Source organism: Callithrix jacchus, chromosome 14 (assembly GCF_049354715.1).
Source record: "Callithrix jacchus isolate 240 chromosome 14, calJac240_pri, whole genome shotgun sequence".
Taxonomy (NCBI): domain Eukaryota; kingdom Metazoa; phylum Chordata; class Mammalia; order Primates; family Cebidae; genus Callithrix; species Callithrix jacchus.
The window spans coordinates 87,643,388-87,662,750 of record NC_133515.1 but is presented as its reverse complement, the minus strand read 5'-3'; the positions used below and the strand labels follow the sequence as shown (position 1 = coordinate 87,662,750).

General features: G+C 51.4%; 3 protein-coding genes across 13 annotated transcripts; 1 reads left to right on the top strand and 2 right to left on the bottom strand.

Moving 5' to 3' along the window:
- Window positions 1-3,472: 3,472 nt before the first annotated feature.
- On the bottom strand, window positions 3,473-8,615 carry EIF2B4 (eukaryotic translation initiation factor 2B subunit delta). Of its 9 annotated transcripts, none has more exons than XM_008980981.5 (13): window positions 8,558-8,615; window positions 8,151-8,194; window positions 7,710-7,845; window positions 7,290-7,505; window positions 6,956-7,035; window positions 6,665-6,756; window positions 6,315-6,429; window positions 6,036-6,112; window positions 5,749-5,851; window positions 5,377-5,504; window positions 5,069-5,246; window positions 3,837-4,017; window positions 3,473-3,717 (listed from the first exon to the last, which is right to left on the bottom strand). In XM_008980981.5, the coding sequence occupies exons 1-13, from the start codon at window positions 8,586-8,588 to the stop codon at window positions 3,518-3,520; spliced, it is 1,581 nt and encodes a 526-aa protein (XP_008979229.1). In that variant the 5' UTR covers window positions 8,589-8,615; the 3' UTR covers window positions 3,473-3,517. The 9 variants fall into 9 exon arrangements, with proteins under 9 accessions (XP_008979229.1, XP_035129415.1, XP_002757985.1 ...); XM_035273524.3 differs by having other exon boundaries at window positions 6,315-6,403; XM_002757939.6 differs by having other exon boundaries at window positions 7,290-7,502.
- A 298-nt stretch (window positions 8,616-8,913) lies between these two features.
- Window positions 8,914-15,444, top strand: SNX17 (sorting nexin 17). Its single transcript, XM_002757941.6, has 15 exons — window positions 8,914-9,099; window positions 9,543-9,617; window positions 10,909-11,026; window positions 11,840-11,904; window positions 12,429-12,539; window positions 12,653-12,743; window positions 12,921-13,008; window positions 13,263-13,332; window positions 13,637-13,729; window positions 13,826-14,029; window positions 14,164-14,289; window positions 14,430-14,507; window positions 14,633-14,707; window positions 14,799-14,840; window positions 14,923-15,444. Exons 1-15 carry the CDS (start codon window positions 9,037-9,039, stop codon window positions 15,034-15,036), a joined length of 1,413 nt encoding a protein of 470 aa, XP_002757987.1. The 5' UTR covers window positions 8,914-9,036; the 3' UTR covers window positions 15,037-15,444.
- Window positions 15,445-15,550: 106 nt separating this feature from the next.
- ZNF513 (zinc finger protein 513) lies at window positions 15,551-19,065 on the bottom strand. Of its 3 annotated transcripts, XM_035273529.3 has the most exons (5): window positions 18,728-19,002; window positions 18,348-18,506; window positions 16,778-17,365; window positions 16,006-16,682; window positions 15,691-15,826 (listed from the first exon to the last, which is right to left on the bottom strand). In XM_035273529.3, the coding sequence occupies exons 1-5, from the start codon at window positions 18,780-18,782 to the stop codon at window positions 15,818-15,820; spliced, it is 1,488 nt and encodes a 495-aa protein (XP_035129420.1). In that variant the 5' UTR covers window positions 18,783-19,002; the 3' UTR covers window positions 15,691-15,817. The 3 variants fall into 3 exon arrangements, with proteins under 3 accessions (XP_035129421.1, XP_035129419.1, XP_035129420.1); XM_035273530.3 differs by lacking the exon at window positions 18,728-19,002 and adding an exon at window positions 19,019-19,065 and having other exon boundaries at window positions 15,551-16,682; XM_035273528.3 differs by having other exon boundaries at window positions 15,551-16,682.
- Window positions 19,066-19,363: the final 298 nt, after the last annotated feature.

The window sequence follows — 19,363 nt, the reverse complement described above, 5'->3', positions numbered from 1 at the left end:
CAAGTAATCTCACCCATTAAATTCCCTTGGTTGTGCAATATATGTAAGAAAACTAACAGAGATAGCTAAGACCTAAAAGAGGGAGAAAGCTGACCGGGCGCGGTGGCTCACGCCTATAATCCCAGCACTTTGGGAGGCCGAGGCGGGTGGATCACGAGGTCAAAAGATCGAGACCATCCTGGTCAACATGGTGAAACCCCGTCTCTACTAAAAATACAGAAATTAGCTCGGCATGGTGGTGCGTGCCTGTAGTCCCAGCTACTCGGGAGGCTGAGGCAGGAGAATTGCTTGAACCCAGAAGTCAGAGGTTGCAGTGAGCCGAGATCCTGCCGTTGCACTCCAGTCCGGGTAACAAGAGCGAAACTCCGTCTCAAAAAAAACAAAAGAGAGGGAGAAAGCCGAGTGTGGTGGCTCATGCCTGTAATCCTGGCACTTTAGGAGGCTGAGGCAGGCGGATCATCTGAGTCAGTAGTTCGGAGATCAGCCTGGCCAATTTGGCGAAACCTTATATCTACTAAAAATACAAATTAGCTGGATATGGTGGTGCACACCTGTACTAGGGAGGCTGAGGCAGGAGAATTGCTTGAACCTGGGAGGCAGAGGTTGCAGTGAGCTGAGATTGTGCCACTGCACTCCCACCTGGGTGACAGAGCAAGACTCCATTTCAAAAAAAATGAAAATAAAAATAAAAGGGGGAGAAAGGGGACACCCAGTCCCATGAGTCTTCCTCTGTCTTAGCTAGCTTGTGTGATGGACAGCTCTGAGTTTCAAGCATTTACTTCTGTAATGAACAAATCCGTCTCTTCATTCCTGTTTCCTTAGATTAGGCTATCTTTGACTTGAACTATTGCAAAATTCTTTTTTTTTTTTTTTTGAGACAGAGCCTTGCTTTGTCTCCCAGGCTGGAGTGGATCTCAGTTTAGTGCAATGTCTGCCTCCCGGGTTCAAGCAATTCTCCTGCCTCAGCCTCCTGAGTAGCTGGGATTACAGGCATCTGGCACCACACCCGACTAATTTTTGTATTTTTTGTAGGGAAGATGTTTCACCAGGTTGGCCAGGCTGGTCTCATCCTGATCTCAAGGGGTCCACCTACCTCCACCTCCCAAAGGGCTGGGATTACAGGCGTGAGCCACTGCAAATCTCTTTTTAAAATAAATAATTCTATTTATTCTGGAATAAGATATTCACATGGCTGAAAATTCAAAAGATAACAAGGGTATTCATAAGGTGAAGACTCCATTCTGCCTCTGTCTCCAGCCATCCAGGCAATTAATCAGTTTCTTGTTTTCAGTCTAAGACATTTTATGTGTTTATACTCAAATGTAAATACAGCATCCATTTGTTGAGATTTGTTCCTGGAAACTGGCAGATACTAATACCTGTGGATGCTCAAGTCTCTTATATAAAATGGCATAGTATGGCCAGGTGCAGTGGTTCACACCTGTAATCGCAGCACTTTAGGAGGCCGAGGTGGGCAGATCACCTGAGATTAGGCATTTGGGGCCAGCCTGACCAACATGGCGAAACCCCATCTCTACTAAAAATACAAAATTAGCCAGGCATAGTGGCACATGCCTGTAATCCCAGCTACTCAGGAGGCTAAGGCAGGAGAATGGCTTGAATCCGGGAAGTGGTGGTTGCAGTGAGCCAAGACTCTGTCTCAAAAAAGAAAAAGAAATTAGGGTCAGGTGTGGAGGCTCACGCCTGTAATGCCAACATTTTGGGAGGCCGAGGTGGGCAGATCACAAGGTCAGTAGTTAAAGACCAGCCTGGCCAACATAGTGAAACCGTCTATACTAAAAATACAAACAACAACAAAAAATTAGCCAGGTGTGTTGGTGGGCACCTATAATCCCAGCTAGTTGGGAGGCTGAGGCAGGAGAATCACTTGAACCTGGGAGGTGGAGGTTACAGTGAACTGAGATCGTGCCATTGCACTCCAGCCAGGCAACAGTGTGAGACCCTGTCTCAAAAAGATAATTCAATAAAACACATACACATATACCCAATAGATAACTCTCCATTTTAAGCTACCCAGTGATTGGACTCACAATCTGGCCTCAACTTAACCTTTGCAGCTTGATCACTCACATTAAACCTCAGTTCTAGCCTCAACATACTACATAACTCTACACTGGCCACTCAATTTAAGGCTTATTCTTTGTGTTCAGTTTGTTTTTTTGTTTCCTTCTCCCAACTGGGAAATTACTTATCTTTCAAGGACTACGTTAGATGTGGCCTGTGAGGTCTTCACCAATCTTTTGTTCATACTACTAGTGGGTTACCTCATATTGTAGACATATCTTCCTCTGCCAAGGTAGGTGGTGCTCCTTAAGGAAATAGAGCACAAAAGTTAATGGCACATTCTCTGATCCAGACTGCCTGAGATCACATCCTCGTTTTGCTATTGCCTAAGCTGTGTTACCTAGGGCAAGTAACTTAACCTTTCTGTGCCTGAGCTGTGTTGCCTTGGGCAAGCAACTTAACCTTTCTGTGCTTCCATTATCTCATCTGTAAAATCTCATTTACTTAATAGAGTTGTATTATTATTTTTATTTTTAGAGATGGAGCCTCGCTTTGTTGCCCAGGCTAGAGTGCAATGGCTCAGTCTCGACTCACAGCAACTTCTGCCTCCTGGGTTCAAGCCATTCTCCTGCCTCAACCTCCTGAGTAGCTGAGATTATAAGCATGCACAACCATGCCCAGTTAATTTTTGTATTTTTAATAGAGACAGGGTTTCATCATGTTGCCCAGGCTGGTCTTGAATTCCTGACCTCACATGATCCACCTGCCTCAGCCTCCCAAAGTACTAGGATTACAAGCATGAGCCACAGCACCTGGCATTCATAGAGTTGTATTAATCTTCCTAATTGGGTAGGAAAGGGCTCAGAACAGTTTTTGACACACAATAAGTATTTAACAAATGCTGAGTTATAGAGTTAGGACTCTTTTTTTGAGACAGGGTGGAGTGCAGTGGCACAATCATGGCTTACTGTAGCCTCTATCTCCTGGGCTCAAGCAATCCTCCAGCTTCAGCCTTTTGAGTAGCTGGGACAACAGATGAGCACAACCATGCCCAGCTAATTTTTATTTTTTGCAGAGACAGGATGGCCATGTTGCCCAGGCTGGTCTCAAACCTCTGGGCTCAGGCAATCCTGCCTTTGTCTCCCAAAATGGTGAAATAACAGGAATGAGTCAGTGCGCCCAGCCCAAGACTATTTGTCCTCATATTCCTCCTCATACCTAGTTAAGTGTCTGACATGTAGATGCTCAGTGAATGACTGATGATTTGGGTAGTTTTTGTTCTTTATACTGACCTTCACATTAGCCCCGATGTACTGGCATGGAGCTAGTTACCTGAGAGGGTCTCCACAAAGGTCTGAGGTTAGTAGCAGGTGATAAAGGGGGTTGTGGAGTCTGAACTCCTAACTTAAGTGGTGGAGATGCTAGAAGAGAAACAAAGGCAGCAGAGTTGCTGAGGATAGGGAGTGTGGCATTTATTAACCCTGTTTCCCCCTCACTGGTCACTGCTCTTGACTCGTAGGACAACAGGTACAGAACTGCAAGGGATCATCCCCAGCTCTGTGATCACCAAATCCACAAGTTCTGGAGGAGTCACATCATAAACTAGATTCAGCAACCGCAGGGATGCGTGGTTCTGCCAGTTAGCCAGCGTGACATGTTCTCCCCGCTTATACTGCAGATCATCAGGGTCATCTGCAATGGAAGGTGTATCCATTATATTCTTTCAGAAAAGAAGTTCCAGTTTAACCGCCCCTCTCCCTCTCCCTCAAGTTTTCACAGGTAGCTGGAAGATTCTCTTCTGCCCTCCTTACCTAGCTCATTAGAGACAAAGGCATCAGTCTGCACACGCTCACAGAACTTGTATGTTTCACAGCAAACCAGCACTGGCACATTATGGGCTCGAGCCACCAGGGCCAACTGTGCTGTCCCTACCCGAGACATCACAGACCCATTGGCCAAGAGTGCATGAGCTCCTAATAGCACCTTGGAAACCTATTTGTTTCACAGGAGAAGGGGAAGAAAAGAATGTCATTGTTGTACCAGTGCAGAATAAGGTCCCCTACTTATAGAACAGCAACATTAAGACAATTAATAAATCTCAACACCTGTGAAAAGAAGGGAAGGAAAAAGAGACAAGTAATAAATCTTAATGATGGCTTTTCTTCTGTGAAAACACCTTAACGATGGCTCTTGTTCTGTGAAAACACCTGCCCACTGACCCACAAAATCTCCCACAGGAACACTAAACTTTGAAGTTACTTTTGTCCTGTTCCCTCTTCATGGTTGCTAGTTTAATGTAATGACAGTGTAACACACTGTCAGTGTTTTTCCAATTAAATACAAACAGGGCTATGTAATTCTTTTTTTTGACACAGAGTTTCACTCTGTCTTCCAGGCTGGAGTGCAGTGGTGCAATCACAGCTCACTGTAGCCTCAACCTCCTGGGCTCAAGTGATCCTCCCACCTCAGCCTCCTAAGTAGCTGGAACTACAAGCACATGCCACCATGCCCAGCTAATTTTTTATTTCTTGTGGAGACAAGGTCTCATAATGTTGAGTAAGCTGGTCTTGAACTCCTGGGCTCAACTGATCCTCCCGCCTTGGCCTCCCAAAGTGCTGAGACTGCAGGCATGAGCCCCAGCACCAGGCCAGGACTATATAATTCTAATATTTCTAAATAACTATGGCTGGGCACAGTGGCTTATGCCTGTAATCCCAGTACATTTAGAGGCCAACGAAGGGGGAACTGCTTGGGCCCTGGAGTTCCAGCCTGGTCAATATATCAAGATCCCATCTTTACAAGAAAAATTAAAAATTACATGGGCATGGTGGTGCACACCAGTAGTCCCAGCTACTCAGAGGCTGAGGTGGGAAGATCACTTGAACCCAGAAGGTCAAGGCTGCAGTGAACTATGATCATACCACTGCACTCCATCTTGTACAAAAGTTACAAAACAAAACTGTAACTTTGGGAAGGTGAGATTATGTTTATACTACTACACCTTTTTACCTCCAACTTTGGAGTCCTTTTCTCCTGTACTCACCTCTGGGAGCACGTAGGAGGCTGCAGGAATCAGCAGGTAGGAGGCCGGGACCCCAGCACGGACTAGAGAACGTAGCATGTGCCTTCCCTCCAGCCGTGGCCGGCTGTCCACCACTACCACCCGAAACCGCCGGCCTTCTATCCAAGCCTCCTGAAGAATTCGTGATACCAGAGATGAGCTAGAGTAAATGAAGAGGAGGATTCAGTTATAAATGTCACTAACTGATGACTAACTTATTCCCAAAGGCAAGTGGGTAATCCTTCAGATCATTCCAACTCCCCAATTTGCTCATAGGGTCTGGACCATACCATCCATATACCAGGATCACATCTCCATTACTGATCTTCTTGTAAGCAAAGCGTGAAATTGCCTGAGCTGCAAGCACAATCTTCTCTTGCACATACCGATCAATGGCTGCTCGAAGTTCTGACTTGGCCTAAATGGAGTAAAATGCTTAGTAAACAAGAAAGGGACTCTTTTCTCCTGATGATGATCATGCCACGTGCTTGAACATGTGTATAATGACGGGGACCAAGAGATGGCACAAGGCAGAATGCCAAAACCCTTCCTTAATCCTTGACCAGGGCAAAAAAGGCTTATGTTGGCCCTCCCAGGAGTTGTGAACATGTTTCTTAATTCTACCCATGGTGCATGCCTTCCTCATTTCTCATACTCATCACCTCCTCTTCCCGCTTGGAACTGCTCACACCGGTGATTTCCTTGTTAAGAAACTTGATGGCGTTGTGCATGCTCGCTGACAGGGGACGGCACTGAGTCAGGAAGCTATAATGCAACAGCAATACCTTACCTGTGTGCAACTCTGCACAACTAACAAAGCTTTCACATTTTAAAAAATGTCTTTGACAAGAAAATAAAACAGAAAATGAAAACAGAGATAGGAAAGCAGGAAAAAGTACAAGACAAAGATTGGGTGAGGTGGGAGTGGACTTATAGTGGTTGTCCCTACCTCATGTAGGGTTTTAGTTTATTCACTAGATCCCTGGAGAGTTCTTCATTGGGTGGTGTTGTGTAATCCTGAATCACCTACAGAGTACACAGGTTGATCTGCAAAATGCCCCTTAATAAAGACCTCTGAAGGGAGATTAGGGGTAAGCTTCACTGAGGAAAATGTTCTGAGGGTGGGAGTATTCCCTCTGTCCCCCAGAGATGACTTTGGGTGACAGAAGCTGGGGTAGTGTTGGGGGAGTTGGGGTTGGATCATAAGAGAGAACAGGATGGGACATACCTGCTGCAAGGCACGAAGCAGGGCAATACACCGGGCATTGGAGCCACTGACCAGGCCCTGGGAGTACTGCAGGCCGAGTCGCACCATGGCTGGGTGGATCACAGAGGATGGGATGCTGATGGGATGGCGGTGTCACATACTTTGAAAGGGAGCTTGAGCACCTACTGCCCACCTGCCCCTGATGAAAAGGAACTTCCTTCACTAGCACAGATCTCCCCAGTTCCTCTACAGTTCTGCCTTGGGTTCATACTTCTTCCCACAGAGCCAATCTCAGATTACTATTCACTTTCAATACTGACTTACTAAAACTCCTCAGACTCAAAAGTTATGACAAAGTCATAGGATCCTACCTCATAAACTGGGTCAGAGAGTTTTGTCTGCTATACTGGGGTAGGTGAGAGAAGAGACTGACTTTGGATCCATAATCCTTTCGTGTAGGAACCTAGACAAAACAGGGGAACAGCACCAATAGTCCCGAGTTTAAAAATGTTGGGATAAAGCTGGAAGGGAAGTGAACAGTAACACTACTCTGACCCAAGCACCCATCCTTCTCCAAGGTCTCACTTTGTTCCCAGCACCTTTCCCCATGCCAGTCCATTTTCCTAGGCTCTTTCTAGCCAGGCACCAAACCCACTTCCTACCTGCTGACGCTCTGGTTTTTTAACGAGCCTTCTCAGAAGTAGGTCATCAACCTGAGGGTACTCAGGGAGATGCTTCACTCCTGAAAGATAATGATCCTGTTTTCAGGACCCTGTAGGTCTTGAAATGGGTAATTTGCTCTTAGGGTATGAGAGGCATCAAGAAAAACAGTATGAGGTGGGGGAAATGGGAGAATAGGATGATGGGGTTGTGGGAAGAATTCAGAACTCTGGGTCCCAAGGTGAGAATGAGAGGAGAGAGCTGTTTTATTACAGGGCAGCCTGAGCTGGTGTTAGAATTAGGAGTAAGGGAGGTCTTAAAATGAAGGGAAAATACCTGAGGGGGTTTCTCCAGCTGTGCTGGAGGTGGTGGGGCAGGCCTTAGGAGGTGGCCCTCCTTGTTCTCCTTTTCTTGCCTGTTTCAGGGCCCGCTCAGCCTCCTGCTTGGCTCGACGCTCAGCCCGAAGTTCAGCCTTACTCCGACCAGCTGGTACTTTCTCCCCAGGCGTACCCAACTGAATGCCCGATTCTGGCAGTTCTCTGGTTGGGCCTACTAAAAGCATTTAAAAAAAAAAAAAAAAGTGCCCAAGCTGTCTGCGGGCAATATCCGTGCCGCAGCTAAAACTAGCTTCTGTCCTTGTTTATCTCTTTGCTTTACACACTTGCTCAAAACAACTTAGTCCTGTCTCTCCCTTCTCTCTCCCACCATATTCCTCTACCAGCTCCACACCCCAGCCCTTTAAAAAAAAACCCACACCTTGACATTGGGCTGCAGATACAGCAGAGCCAGTTTCTGATTCTGCCACCTTTTCCTCCTTCCGTTTCTTCTTCTGCTGTTTCTTTTCCTTCCGAAGCTGCAGCTTCTCTTCTTTGGTCATTTCTCTCCCCACTGCCTGAGACACAGACATAAGATACTGCTCTTCCCCAACAATTCCAGAGGAACAAACACTATTGGATGCTTACAAGATTTCCACATGATTTAAAATCCCTAGTTCTCCCTAACTTCTACAAGCTACCTGTTACAAGTTTACATCCAGACTGAAGTTTCTTCTCCAGGAACAGAATCACATATCGCTAGGGTTGCAAGAACTCTGTAAAATCGCCTAGCTTACTGAGAAATAAACTGAAACGGGATGGGAGCTGTCATAGCCTCCTGCGTAGCGCCTGGCAGGCGGCTTGGGAGGGAAGCCTCACTTACCCCAGGCCCAGGGGGAAGCTCCGCCTTCATCACGGATCCCGAGTCTGCATCAGAAAACAGGGCACAAAGTGAGCCAGAGAGACTTCGGGAAGGTTTGGGGGCACTCGTTCTCGGCGCAGCCGGCTGCTGGGTTGGCATGACCACGGCTCCGCAGCCAGCCGCGAGGCGAGCCAGGGATCCGCGTGGGGACGCACTGCGCGGCGGATCAAAGGAAAGGAGGGGTCACCGACCCTCCTCACAGGAACCAGCCGGTGCAGCGGCGCGGGACTGCGCTCGAGACTGTGTAGACCGGAGCCCAGCGTAGCGCCGGAACGGAGGGGCGGGGCCCAAAAGCGCTCAGGGCCCGGCACTAGCTGTCCGAAGCTCGTCGACCCCGTACCAGTAGGCAGGCCCGGCCCTTCACTCACCCTCGCGAACAGCCACGGCCACGGCAGCCATCGCCCTCAGTCCTAGGCTCCGCCCGCCGCGGTCACGAAGCCGCTCGGCTGCCTGGCTCCGCGGCCGCTGGGTCCACAGCGCCACCTGGGCGGGAGGCTGAGCCACCGAAGCGAAGCGTGCAGCTTCCAATCGGACTACAACTTCCAACGGGCCATGGGGCACCGCTCCGCCCCCCGCACCCTGCCCCGCACTACGGGTCGCAACGAGGGCCAAGTGCGCTTCGGGCTCCCGATCCCGAAACGCAGCTTTTGCCCTTTAGACTACAGTTCCCAGCATGTACGAGCGGCTGCGTCTCGGGGCCGACGTCCCACCGCCCCTCCACTTCGGATCGCAGGGCTCCCAAAATGGCGAGTGAGGCTGCGGAGACTCGCTGAGCAGCGGAGGGGAGCGTGCAGAGCCGCTGCGGCCCTCACAGTCCGGAGCCCGGCAGGGCCCTGCAGTAGGGAACATGCACTTTTCCATTCCCGAAACCGAGTCCCGCAGCGGGGACAGCGGCGGCTCCGCCTACGTGGTGAGGAGCGGCCGAAGCCGGGCCGGGCAGGGGCGGGGATAACGGGCCCGAGCCCTCTCGGAGCGACCTCCGAAGCCTGACCGCCACCCTTCGGGCCTGGTCCTGGGCTGCCTACTCCCGACGGCCTTTCTGGGAGCTTATCTCGTATGTCTGATTCGTACAGTGGTCGCCCGAGCTCCTGTAGGCCCTTTGTTCTGCCGGGTCGCCTCCCCCAGCTAGGCCGCGGGTGCTTCTTGGGCAGGGAGACTGCAACACAAGCGTCCGAATTTCCCCCGGATTGGCTCTTTAGCTTTGGGACTTGGCCCTGGGGAAAACAAGCGAACTAACCCTCGGGAGATTAGCGCGTTACTCCGGCGGAGTTGCCAGGCAACTTTCTGCCAAGGTCCTCAAGGGGGTTGCGCAGACCACAACCCTAAAATGCTTGACTACTTTTGTGTCCTCAGGCCTATAACATACACGTGAATGGAGTCCTGCACTGTCGGGTGCGCTACAGCCAGCTCCTGGGGCTGCACGAGCAGGTGGGACTAGCACCCCTGCCTTGAAACAGCTTCAAGCCTTTCCCTACACGTGGACATCTGTGTCTCCCTTTACCCGCTCTTGTTCCGTAGGCTGTAGTTCCCCTTTAATCATTGCCACAGGGAAGGGTCCTGGTTTGTTTTGTCTGACATTTCTGGGGAACTCCCTAAGAAGCTTTAACGTCTGCGCAACAACTGCTCCTTTCTGTACTCATATCCTGGTTCTCTGTCCAGTCTTCCTGCTCTAGTAGCCTTTACCCTTGCATGGACAAACCATCCCCTACCTGCTACTACCTCCACCCAGGTTGTCAAAGCACATTCCATCTGTTATCTGAGCTGCAACTTGAAATTCCTTTCCCTGCTTATACAAACGATTTATCAGTTTCGTTTTGTATTCTTTGGCTCGTTTCCATGCTTTAGCTGTTACAGTTATCGTTATGTATCTGTGATGCAGTATCTGTTCTCCTTCCTTACCAAATCGTAAAGTCTATTTAACTCAGTAGATTTCTACTGATAATTAGTTGTACAACCCTGAGCAAGTTAACCTGAGTTCTTTTTATTTTTCTTTTCTTTTTTGAGATGGAGTTTTGCTCTTGTCACCCAGGCTGAAGTGCAGCGGTATGATCTCAGCTCACTCCAACCTCTGCCTCCCGAATTCAAGTGATTTTCCTGCCTCAGCCTCCTGAGTAGCTGGGATTACATGTGCCTGCCACCACACCCAGCTAATTTTTGTATTTTTAGTAAGACAGGGTTTCACCATGTTGGCCAGGCTGGTCTTGAACTCCTGACCTCGGGTGATCTGCCCACCTCGGCCTCCCAAAGTGCTGGAATTACAGGCGTGAGCCACCGCGCCCGCGTGTTACTTTGGTCCTAAGTTTCTACAACTGAAAGATGAATTATTTGATCTGCAAAGTCCCTTTAAGTTCTAAGATACTTTGTGAACAGACTTAGCTATTAACTGTGCACATTATGAAGCCCTTTGCTTCCTGTGAGGGTTCAGTGAACAGTCTTGCTAGGTGGTCAAGGGGATCCCTATGGGTCCTGGCCCAGTACAAATGCTCCCCATACTGTAAGGGGTTGACTTGTACACAATAAGATAGAGAACAACTTATATCGAGGACAGCTCCCTTGAGATGCTACCACTGCCAAAGGAATTGTTTCTCAGATGACCAGGATAGACCGGGGAGCAGGGACTGAGGGAAGGGAGGGGTGCTCAACAGAACATTATGAGTGTAGATTGCCTCCTCTCATTTTCTGTGTTTATGTGAAGGGTTGTATCTCTTTCTCTAAATAGCTTCGGAAGGAGTATGGGGCCAATGTGCTTCCTGCATTCCCCCCAAAGAAGCTTTTCTCTCTGACTCCTGCTGAGGTAGAACAGAGGAGAGAGCAGTTAGAGAAGTACATGCAAGCTGGTGAGTGGTTGCAGGAAACTTTAGGTTGACTATGCTGAGGACTATGGGGAGAGACTTGAAAATAGCTGGTTCTGTAGAAGGGCCTGATTTAATTTCTAGATCTGGGAAGCCTCTTGTTTGATCTGTTATGTAATTAGCAAAGTAAATAGTCTACCAGGATGTGTAACTCTATGTACTAGCAAAACAATTTGGGCACTAACATCTATGAGAAATGCTAGTATAACACTAGTCTTAAATTAAGATCAATGGAGAGGCCGGGCGCGGTGGCTCACGCCTATAATCCCAGCACTTTGGGAGGCCAAGGCGGGTGGATCATGAGGTCAAGAGATCAAGACCATCCTGGTCAACAAGGTGAAACCCCGTCTCTACTAAAAATACAAAAATTAGCTGGGCATGGTGGCGCGTGCCTGTAGTCCCAGCTACTCGGGAGACTGAGGCAGGAGAATTGCTTGAACTCAGGAGGCGGAGGTTGCGGTGAGCCGAGATTCTGCCATTGCACTCCAGTCTGGGTAGCAACAGCGAAACTCCGTCTCAAAAAAAAGATCAGTGGAGAGAACTTAATTTGTATCTGATGTGCTTTAGATTAACATCACTGTTATTTCCCTAGTTCTATAGACTGGACTCACCTAGATGGCAGCCAAGGGTGGGGCAGGTGAAGAATTTATGCAAACAGTGAGTGAGGTGAGGCCAGCTGGGGGATGTGGCAGGCCATCATCAGCCCAGGAAATGGGTCTGGAAAACCTACTGAGTGGAGGCCTGGGGAGCCAAGAGTGAGTCCTAAGTTCCTGTAATATTGTTTTCTTGTCCCCATAGTTCGGCAAGACCCATTGCTTGGGAGCAGCGAGACCTTCAACAGTTTCCTGCGTCGGGCACAACAGGTAGGGCTTTGGGTGGGACCAAGATTTAAGGAAAGGACCTTTTTATTTTTTTGAGACAGAGTCTCACTCACCCTTGCCGAGGGTGGAGTGCAGTGGTGCAATCTCAGCTCACTGCAACCTCCGCCTCCTGGGTTCAAGCAATTCCCCTGCCTCAGCCTCCCAAGTAACTGGGATTACAGATGCCCGCCACCATGCCTGGCTAATTTTTGTATTTTTAGTGGAGATGGGATTTTGCCATGTTGGCCAGGATGGTCACAAACTACCGTCTCGGCCTCCCAAAGTGCTGGGTTACAGGTGTGAGCCACCATGCCCGGCCAGGCCATGTCATTTGAGTATAATATCAGAGAGGTCATCTTTTTTTAATTAAATGGAACTTCCGCTAATTCCCATGAAATCAAAGAAATCCCAGCCTGTATTTAAGCAGCTGAGAATAAAGATACAAAAGAGACCTATAAATAGAGTTGGACATAGGTCAGGGCAAGGGACAAGGCAGTGCCTCCAATCCCCATGTATGCTCACAACAGGAGACACAGCAGGTCCCCACAGAGGAGGTATCCTTGGAAGTGCTGCTCAGCAACGGGCAGAAAGTTCTGGTCAATGTGCTAACTTCAGATCAAACTGAGGATGTCCTGGAGGTGAGGCACTTGTTCAGCACTGTCCCTTCTCCCCCTGCACCCCAGGGTCCTGGGCTTGGAGAATGATTGGAACCAGCCAGTATGATGAACTATACTTCTATCCCCATCCCCAGGCTGTAGCTGCAAAGCTGGATCTTCCAGATGACCTGATTGGATACTTTAGTCTATTCTTAGTTCGAGAAAAAGAGGATGGAGCCTTTTCTTGTGAGTTTCTCTGGACTTGACTGCTTCATTGTACTTACAGTAGTGAGTTTGCAGCCCCTCTAACACCCCCCTTTCCCCCCATGAGCATTGCCTCAGGGCACTACTGTCTTGACTTCCCTTCCTTTAAATCTCATTACATTTTCCTTTTTTTTTTTTTTTAATTTAAAAAACCCATAGTTGTACGGAAGTTGCAAGAGTTTGAGCTGCCTTATGTGTCTGTTACCAGTCTTCGGAGTCAAGAGTATAAGATTGTGCTCAGGAAGAGGTCAGGGCTGGGCCTGGAAGCGGGGGGTGGGGGGTGCCATGCTAGAGTGGATTATTGGGCCACGTATTTAGACAGAATAATCTGGACAAGGGGGTATAGTGCTGGGTGTTTCTGCCAGGCCTCCCAAGCTTCCTTCCAATATACCATTAGCCCCTGATAGTTCCAGATTGCTCCTGTTTTGCAAATTTTCCATTCTAAGTCTTGCCTTACCCCAGCTTAGCCCCGTTACCCCTTTCCACCCCTTGGCCTCACAGTTATTGGGACTCTGCCTATGATGACGATGTCATGGAGAACCGGGTTGGCCTGAACCTGCTTTATGCTCAGGTGAGTTTGGAGCTGCCTCAGAACCCTTCCCCTGAAGAATATAACTCTGGTGACTCACTCTCCCAAGAAAACTCCTGTCATGTCTTTGTTCCCAGTTCATGGGGAAGTTCCTAGAATACTATCAGTGCTGCTGGCACAGTATCTACTCTCCCAACTTTTATTAAACTGATAAGATCCAGGACTTACTGCAAAGAGGTCACTCAAGTGTGGGGCTAGGGGTCAGGCTGGACAGAGGTAACTGTAGACACTTTCCTTGAATTGCTGACTGAAATCTCCTACTGCCTGCCCCTTGTCTCTACTATAGACAGTATCAGATATTGAGCGTGGGTGGATCTTGGTCACCAAGGAACAGCACCGGCAACTCAAATCTCTGCAAGAGAAAGTCTCCAAGAAGGAGGTGAGCCCTGCCTCTCTGTCTCCCTCCAAAGGGTTGCTTTGTCTGAGCTGCCCCATTCCCCCTCCTAATCTATCCCACATGATGACCATTCTTCAGTTCCTGAGGCTGGCCCAGACGCTGCGGCACTATGGCTACCTACGCTTTGATGCCTGTGTGGCTGACTTCCCAGAGAAGGACTGTCCTGTGGTGGTGAGCGCAGGTAACAGTGAGCTCAGCCTCCAGCTCCGTCTGCCTGGCCAGCAACTCCGAGAAGGGTCCTTCCGGGTCACCCGCATGCGATGCTGGCGTGTCACCTCCTCCGTGAGTTGGGGTAGGAAGGGGAGGCCTGGGCTGGGGGCCTGACAAGCCTTGAGCTTAGGCGTGGGCTGCAGTGGGTCAGGGAGGCAGGCAGGTTGGTCAGAGTGAACTCAGCCTAATTCCCCTTCCTCTCTCAGGTGCCATTGCCCAGTGGAGGCACAAGTAGCCCAGGCCGGGGCCGGGGTGAGGTGCGTCTGGAACTGGCTTTTGAATACCTCATGAGCAAGGACCGGCTACAGTGGGTCACCATCACTAGCCCCCAGGTGTGAACCTACCCTCAGACCTCCTCTGGAGCCCCTTAGATCAAAGTGTAGGCCTTCCACTACTCAATGTGGGAGCCCTTAGTGGTGCTGGGCTCAAGAGTGACCAGTCTTGTCAAGCTGGGCACTCTTCTTGCCCTCAGGCTATCATGATGAGCATCTGCTTGCAGTCCATGGTGGATGAGCTGATGGTGAAGAAATCTGGTGGCAGTATCAGGAAGGTAGGCAGCAAGTGTGGACTGAGCAGCGAGTGGGTGTGCTCCCTCTGCCTTTTGTCCTAGATGTGAGGCTTCTCTTCAGAGGGGAAGTGATCCTGTCCTCACCGGCACCTTGTATCTGTCCCCAGATGCTGCGCCGGCGGGTGGGGGGCACTCTGAGACGTTCAGACAGCCAGCAAGCAGTGAAGTCCCCACCACTGCTTGTAAGTATTACCTCCTGGTCAAAACCCTGGCTCTCAGCCCTGCCTCACCTCTCCTAGTGAGTTTCTGACACCTCTGCCTCTTCTTCCCCAGGAGTCACCTGATGCCACCCGGGAGTCTATGGTCAAACTCTCAGTGAGTTCCAGGGTTGGTGAGGTTGGTGTTGGGGGGATCTTGCACACCCAAGCTCTCTGACTCCACCCTGCCTTTGTTACAGAGTAAGCTGAGTGCCGTGAGCTTGCGGGGAATTGGCAGTCCCAGCACAGATGCCAGTGCCAGTGATGTCCACGGCAATTTTGCCTTCGAGGGCATTGGAGATGAGGATCTGTAATCTCCACTGCTTGGATGTCTGCCCTCTACCCCAGAGGAATTGAAATTTGCCCTGTGCCTGTGTCCCCCCAGCTCATGGGGGAGGAGGGTCTTTTCCTTCCCCACCTTCCTACTTTCTGCTTTTCTCTTGGCCAGGGCCTCATAACCTACCTTTCCTTTTTCCCTGGGCTGGCTGCACAAGGGATCGCCCCTTCTCTTTTCAGAGCTGGCCCTCGATGCCAAATTAGCATTTAGTATTTTGCACAAAGTCCAAGGGACCATGGCTACCTGCCTTGGGGAGGAACCACAGCTCCCCATGAGCCACTTCTGGCTTCTTGGGGCCATGGGCAATAGGCCAAGGGGATGGGCAGAGGTGTGTGTTTGGTGTGGCCCAGTTCCCCATCATTAAACTCAGCCTGATTGCTGCCTACCTCTGGTTCCCTCTCACTGCCCCTGCTTCCTCCATCATAGCATGGACTACTATGCTAATAGTAAGGCTAAACTGCCTGCCATTGCCAATTCAGCATAGACATGGCTTTGTTAGTGTTTCCTTTATTATAAAGCACTGAAATAAGTTAAACAGGTGGGAGGCTGGGCAGTCCTCCAGCCAGGTTGTCCACAGCCCCTGGGAGCAGTGGAAGTGGATACAGGGCCCTTCTCACTGAGCTCATGAAGTGCATCAGTCAAGGCAAGGCCCTCTGGTCCATATGACCCCCCCGGCCCATGGGGTTGGGCTGATCCTTATAGTGCCTAGGTTAGTCTGTGTGGAGCCCCTGGCCAGCGGGGGAGGAAGCAGGTGGCTTCTAGTCCATCTGTATAAAATGGGGAAGGAGGACCTAGTTCAGGGTGAGTCTGTATGGACAGCCCGGCTGCCAGCAGTGCCCAGGGCTGGTGGGCCCCGAGAGCTCAAAACAGAGGGTGGGCTATGAGGTGGAGCCCAGCCCTCAGAGGCAGAGAGACCAGGCCCTCCTGCCCCACCGTGGCCATGCACCTTCTGGTGGCGCTTGTAGTTGTCCCAGTGGCCTGTGGTATAAGCACAGGTGGCACAGCGGAAGGGCTTCTCCCCTGTGTGCCGCAGCATGTGACGTTTGAGGTTCATGCTCTGGTTGCAGCTGTAGTTGCAAAGGCTACACCGAAAAGGTTTGTCACCAGAGTGGATGCGACCGTGACGCTTGAGGTTGGCCAGATTGCCACAGGCATAGGGGCAGAGGGGGCATTTGTAGGGCTTCTCTCCTGTGTGGACGCGCTGGTGCCGTTTCAGGTTATCCAGATGAGCAGAGGCATAAGGACAGCGGGCGCAGCGGAAGGGCTTCTCACCACTGTGTGTCTTCATGTGCCGGGCCAGGTGGTTGGGATAGTGAGTGGCAAAGGGGCAGAGGCTACAGGCAAAGCCTTTGTCACTGGGGCCCTGGGGCCCCCCACTGGCACCCCCTCCAGCCTCTCCTCGCATGCAGCGCCCACACATGGCAGCTCCCAGCCGACTACCCTCACCCTCCTCCAGCTCTTGTCCACAGCCCCGGCAGGTCCAAGGGAACAGCAGCTCTGGCAGTGGTTCTGATCCAGTCCCGCAGAGGCCCTCCCCTTCACCCCGCAGCTGCCCACAGTCTGGCAGGAAACTGGCACCACCTGGTGGCACATGGAGGCTCAAATCTGGAAGGAGCAGAGCATCTGTGGGGACAAAGACCTGGGCTATGAATCCAATCCAAGCATTCCTAGGACTAGCCACCCATGTCCCAAGATCTTTGGTCCCTGGCCTCTCTTACCTTCAGGTCGCCGCGGCACCGCCCCCTCCTGCTCTGTGGGACTGGGAGGCCGGGCTGGTCGTGGAGCACAGCAGCGGAAGCCACAGGTCGGGCAGGGAGGAGTGGGGGGCCCTGCATGGGTACGCTGATGCCGCCTCAGGTTGCCCAGGCTGCTGCAGGCAAAGGGGCAGTGGGGACAGCGGTAGGGCTTCTCGCCAGTATGGGTGCGGGTATGTCGTGTCAGGTTGACGAGCTGGGCTGAGGCGTAGGGGCAGCGGCCACAGCGGAACGGCTTCTCCCCGCTGTGTGTCTGCATGTGCCGCTTCAGGTGGCTCGAGTAGTGGGACACGAAGGTGCAGAGGCGGCATGAGTACAGTAGCCGTGGGGGCAGCAGGGGCCCCCCACCCGGCCCTCCTGCCCCACAACACGGCCCCTCACCTGTCGGCCCCCCACACAGCTGGCAGGCTGGGCCTGGCCTCTCACCCCTGGCCTCCCCTGGACCCCTGGCTGGCTCCTCAACTTCACTCTCGGCACTTAGTGCCCGGCCGCCCCCAGACTCATCGTCGCTCAGCCCATAGGGAAGCCCAGGCCTGGCCCCCAGAGAGTCTCCTGGTGAAATAGACAGGAGAAGAGACATCAGCATGGGGTAGGATCAGGCTCCATCCTTAGCTTTGATGATCCCTTTAGTTCCCTCCTAGAAATCAAGGTCTCCCCTGCAATACCAAGAAATTCAACATGAATTTTCTACCTCTTAGACTGGACTAATCTAGTGATAGAAGAATTGATCTGTATCTAGTTTCACTGAATGGGCAAGGATCAAGGGCTCACAGTGGACCACAGACTGAAATGAATCAATAATGGAATTAATTCTTGAGATAACAAAGTAAAAATACAAAAGGCAGAGAGCCCGGAGACCTTTTCTAAACTCTATTGCTAAGGCCCCTTTTAGTAAGGAGTTGCTATAAAATAAAACCTGTGAGGCAAAATTTGGAGGGAAGTGGAGACAATGAAAGTAACGCATGTAATACCACTTGTCTGGCTGAAGAATAGTTTCGTATTTGCATGGATCCCCTCAATGAATTTCAAAAACATCTTGCTAAGTGGATGGTTAGTGCAGCAGATTAGGGTAGGGTGATGCTAAGATCACAGGGAAGAGGGACATGGAAGGATAAAGACAAACTAAAACCTCTCAATACAAAAGGAGCTTACACTGCAGGTGAAAGGGTTATATTAGACCTAAGTACTGGGTTGAATGATTTACAGAGAGTTTGCTTCCCTGAACCTCTTAAAAGTAAATACACATAAGGAATGGGCCTGGGAGAGGGACAGAACATTTACTTTTAATCAGTTGCTCCATGTGATTCACCCACCCTCCTATTCATATCACCTTTGACCAGGCCTCAGAACTTCACCTGAACAAAGTGATGGAAGCGATTGGACCATTAAACAAATGAAGTCACCGAGCTCAAATGTAAACTAAACCAGCCCTCAGTTGAGGCAGGAAATGGTGTTCTGTTCACCTAACCCGCCTCCTGAAGGGCTGGGGTTTCCAGCGGTCACACAAATCCTTAACCAAGTCCCGAAAACCCACCTTCCGAGTCTCTCTCGAAGCCCATGAGCTGGTCACTGTTGCCGTCGCCTTCCTCCTCTTCCTCTTCCTCCTCAAACTCCAGATCCTGGCCTAGTAGCAAATCACTCTCCAATACCAGGGCCCCGGGTCCTTCGTCGAGGGAGTCTTCAGTTGTATCCACTGAAGAGGGGAGGGGGCTTGTGGATTCTCCCTCAGGAGCCAGCCCTCGTGGACCACACTTCCCGTACTCACTGACCCACTCTGATTCCCTTGCCTCGGTGGGAAGCTAGGAATCTGGATCGCCCACCTCATCCCTCAAGAATCGCCCTCCACCATGACCTGAGCCCACTCCACTGACCCCCACCCACGCTCCTCTCCCCTCAAGGCCCCTGACCCCTGACCTTTGACCCCCTCGCACTTCACGGGCTGCGGGTGGCTTTGCTTCCTTCGGGGCATCGTGACCGGCTCCAGCCCGACGCGCCTCCGGCCTGCGGCCGCCCGACCCCGCCCCTCCTATCTCAGCCCGCCTGTCCGCCCTTCCTCTCAGGGACCGCGGGCCGCCCCCATGCAGCGGCGCGGGCCCTTGGGCAGCCCTCGGCCCTGGCCCCGGCGCCCAGCTCAGGCCGCTCCCGCCGCCGCCGCCGCTTCCATTCATGGAGCCCCCTACCCCCCCTACGGAGACCAGCTGGTACCTCCGTACTCGCTTCCGCTTCCGCCGCCGCAGAGCCGCACGGGACTCGTAGTCCGTGAGAATCGGCTGCGGCGGGAGCCTCCAAGGCGTGACCGGGAAGTGATTGTGACGAGGCGGCGAGCGAGCCAATCAGCAGTTATTAGGAGCCGGTGCCCGGCCGGACTCCAGGCTTCAGGCCCGGCAAACCAGTCCCGACCCCTTCCTAGGGGAACTAGATCATTTCTGGCTCCAGGAGGGAGCGAGGAGCAGTCTTGACGCCCGCCAGGTCGGACGGCAGCAGCTCGCTCGGGGCTGGCTTACACACGCGCGGGACACACACGGGCACACGCACACGGGACTCTCCAGA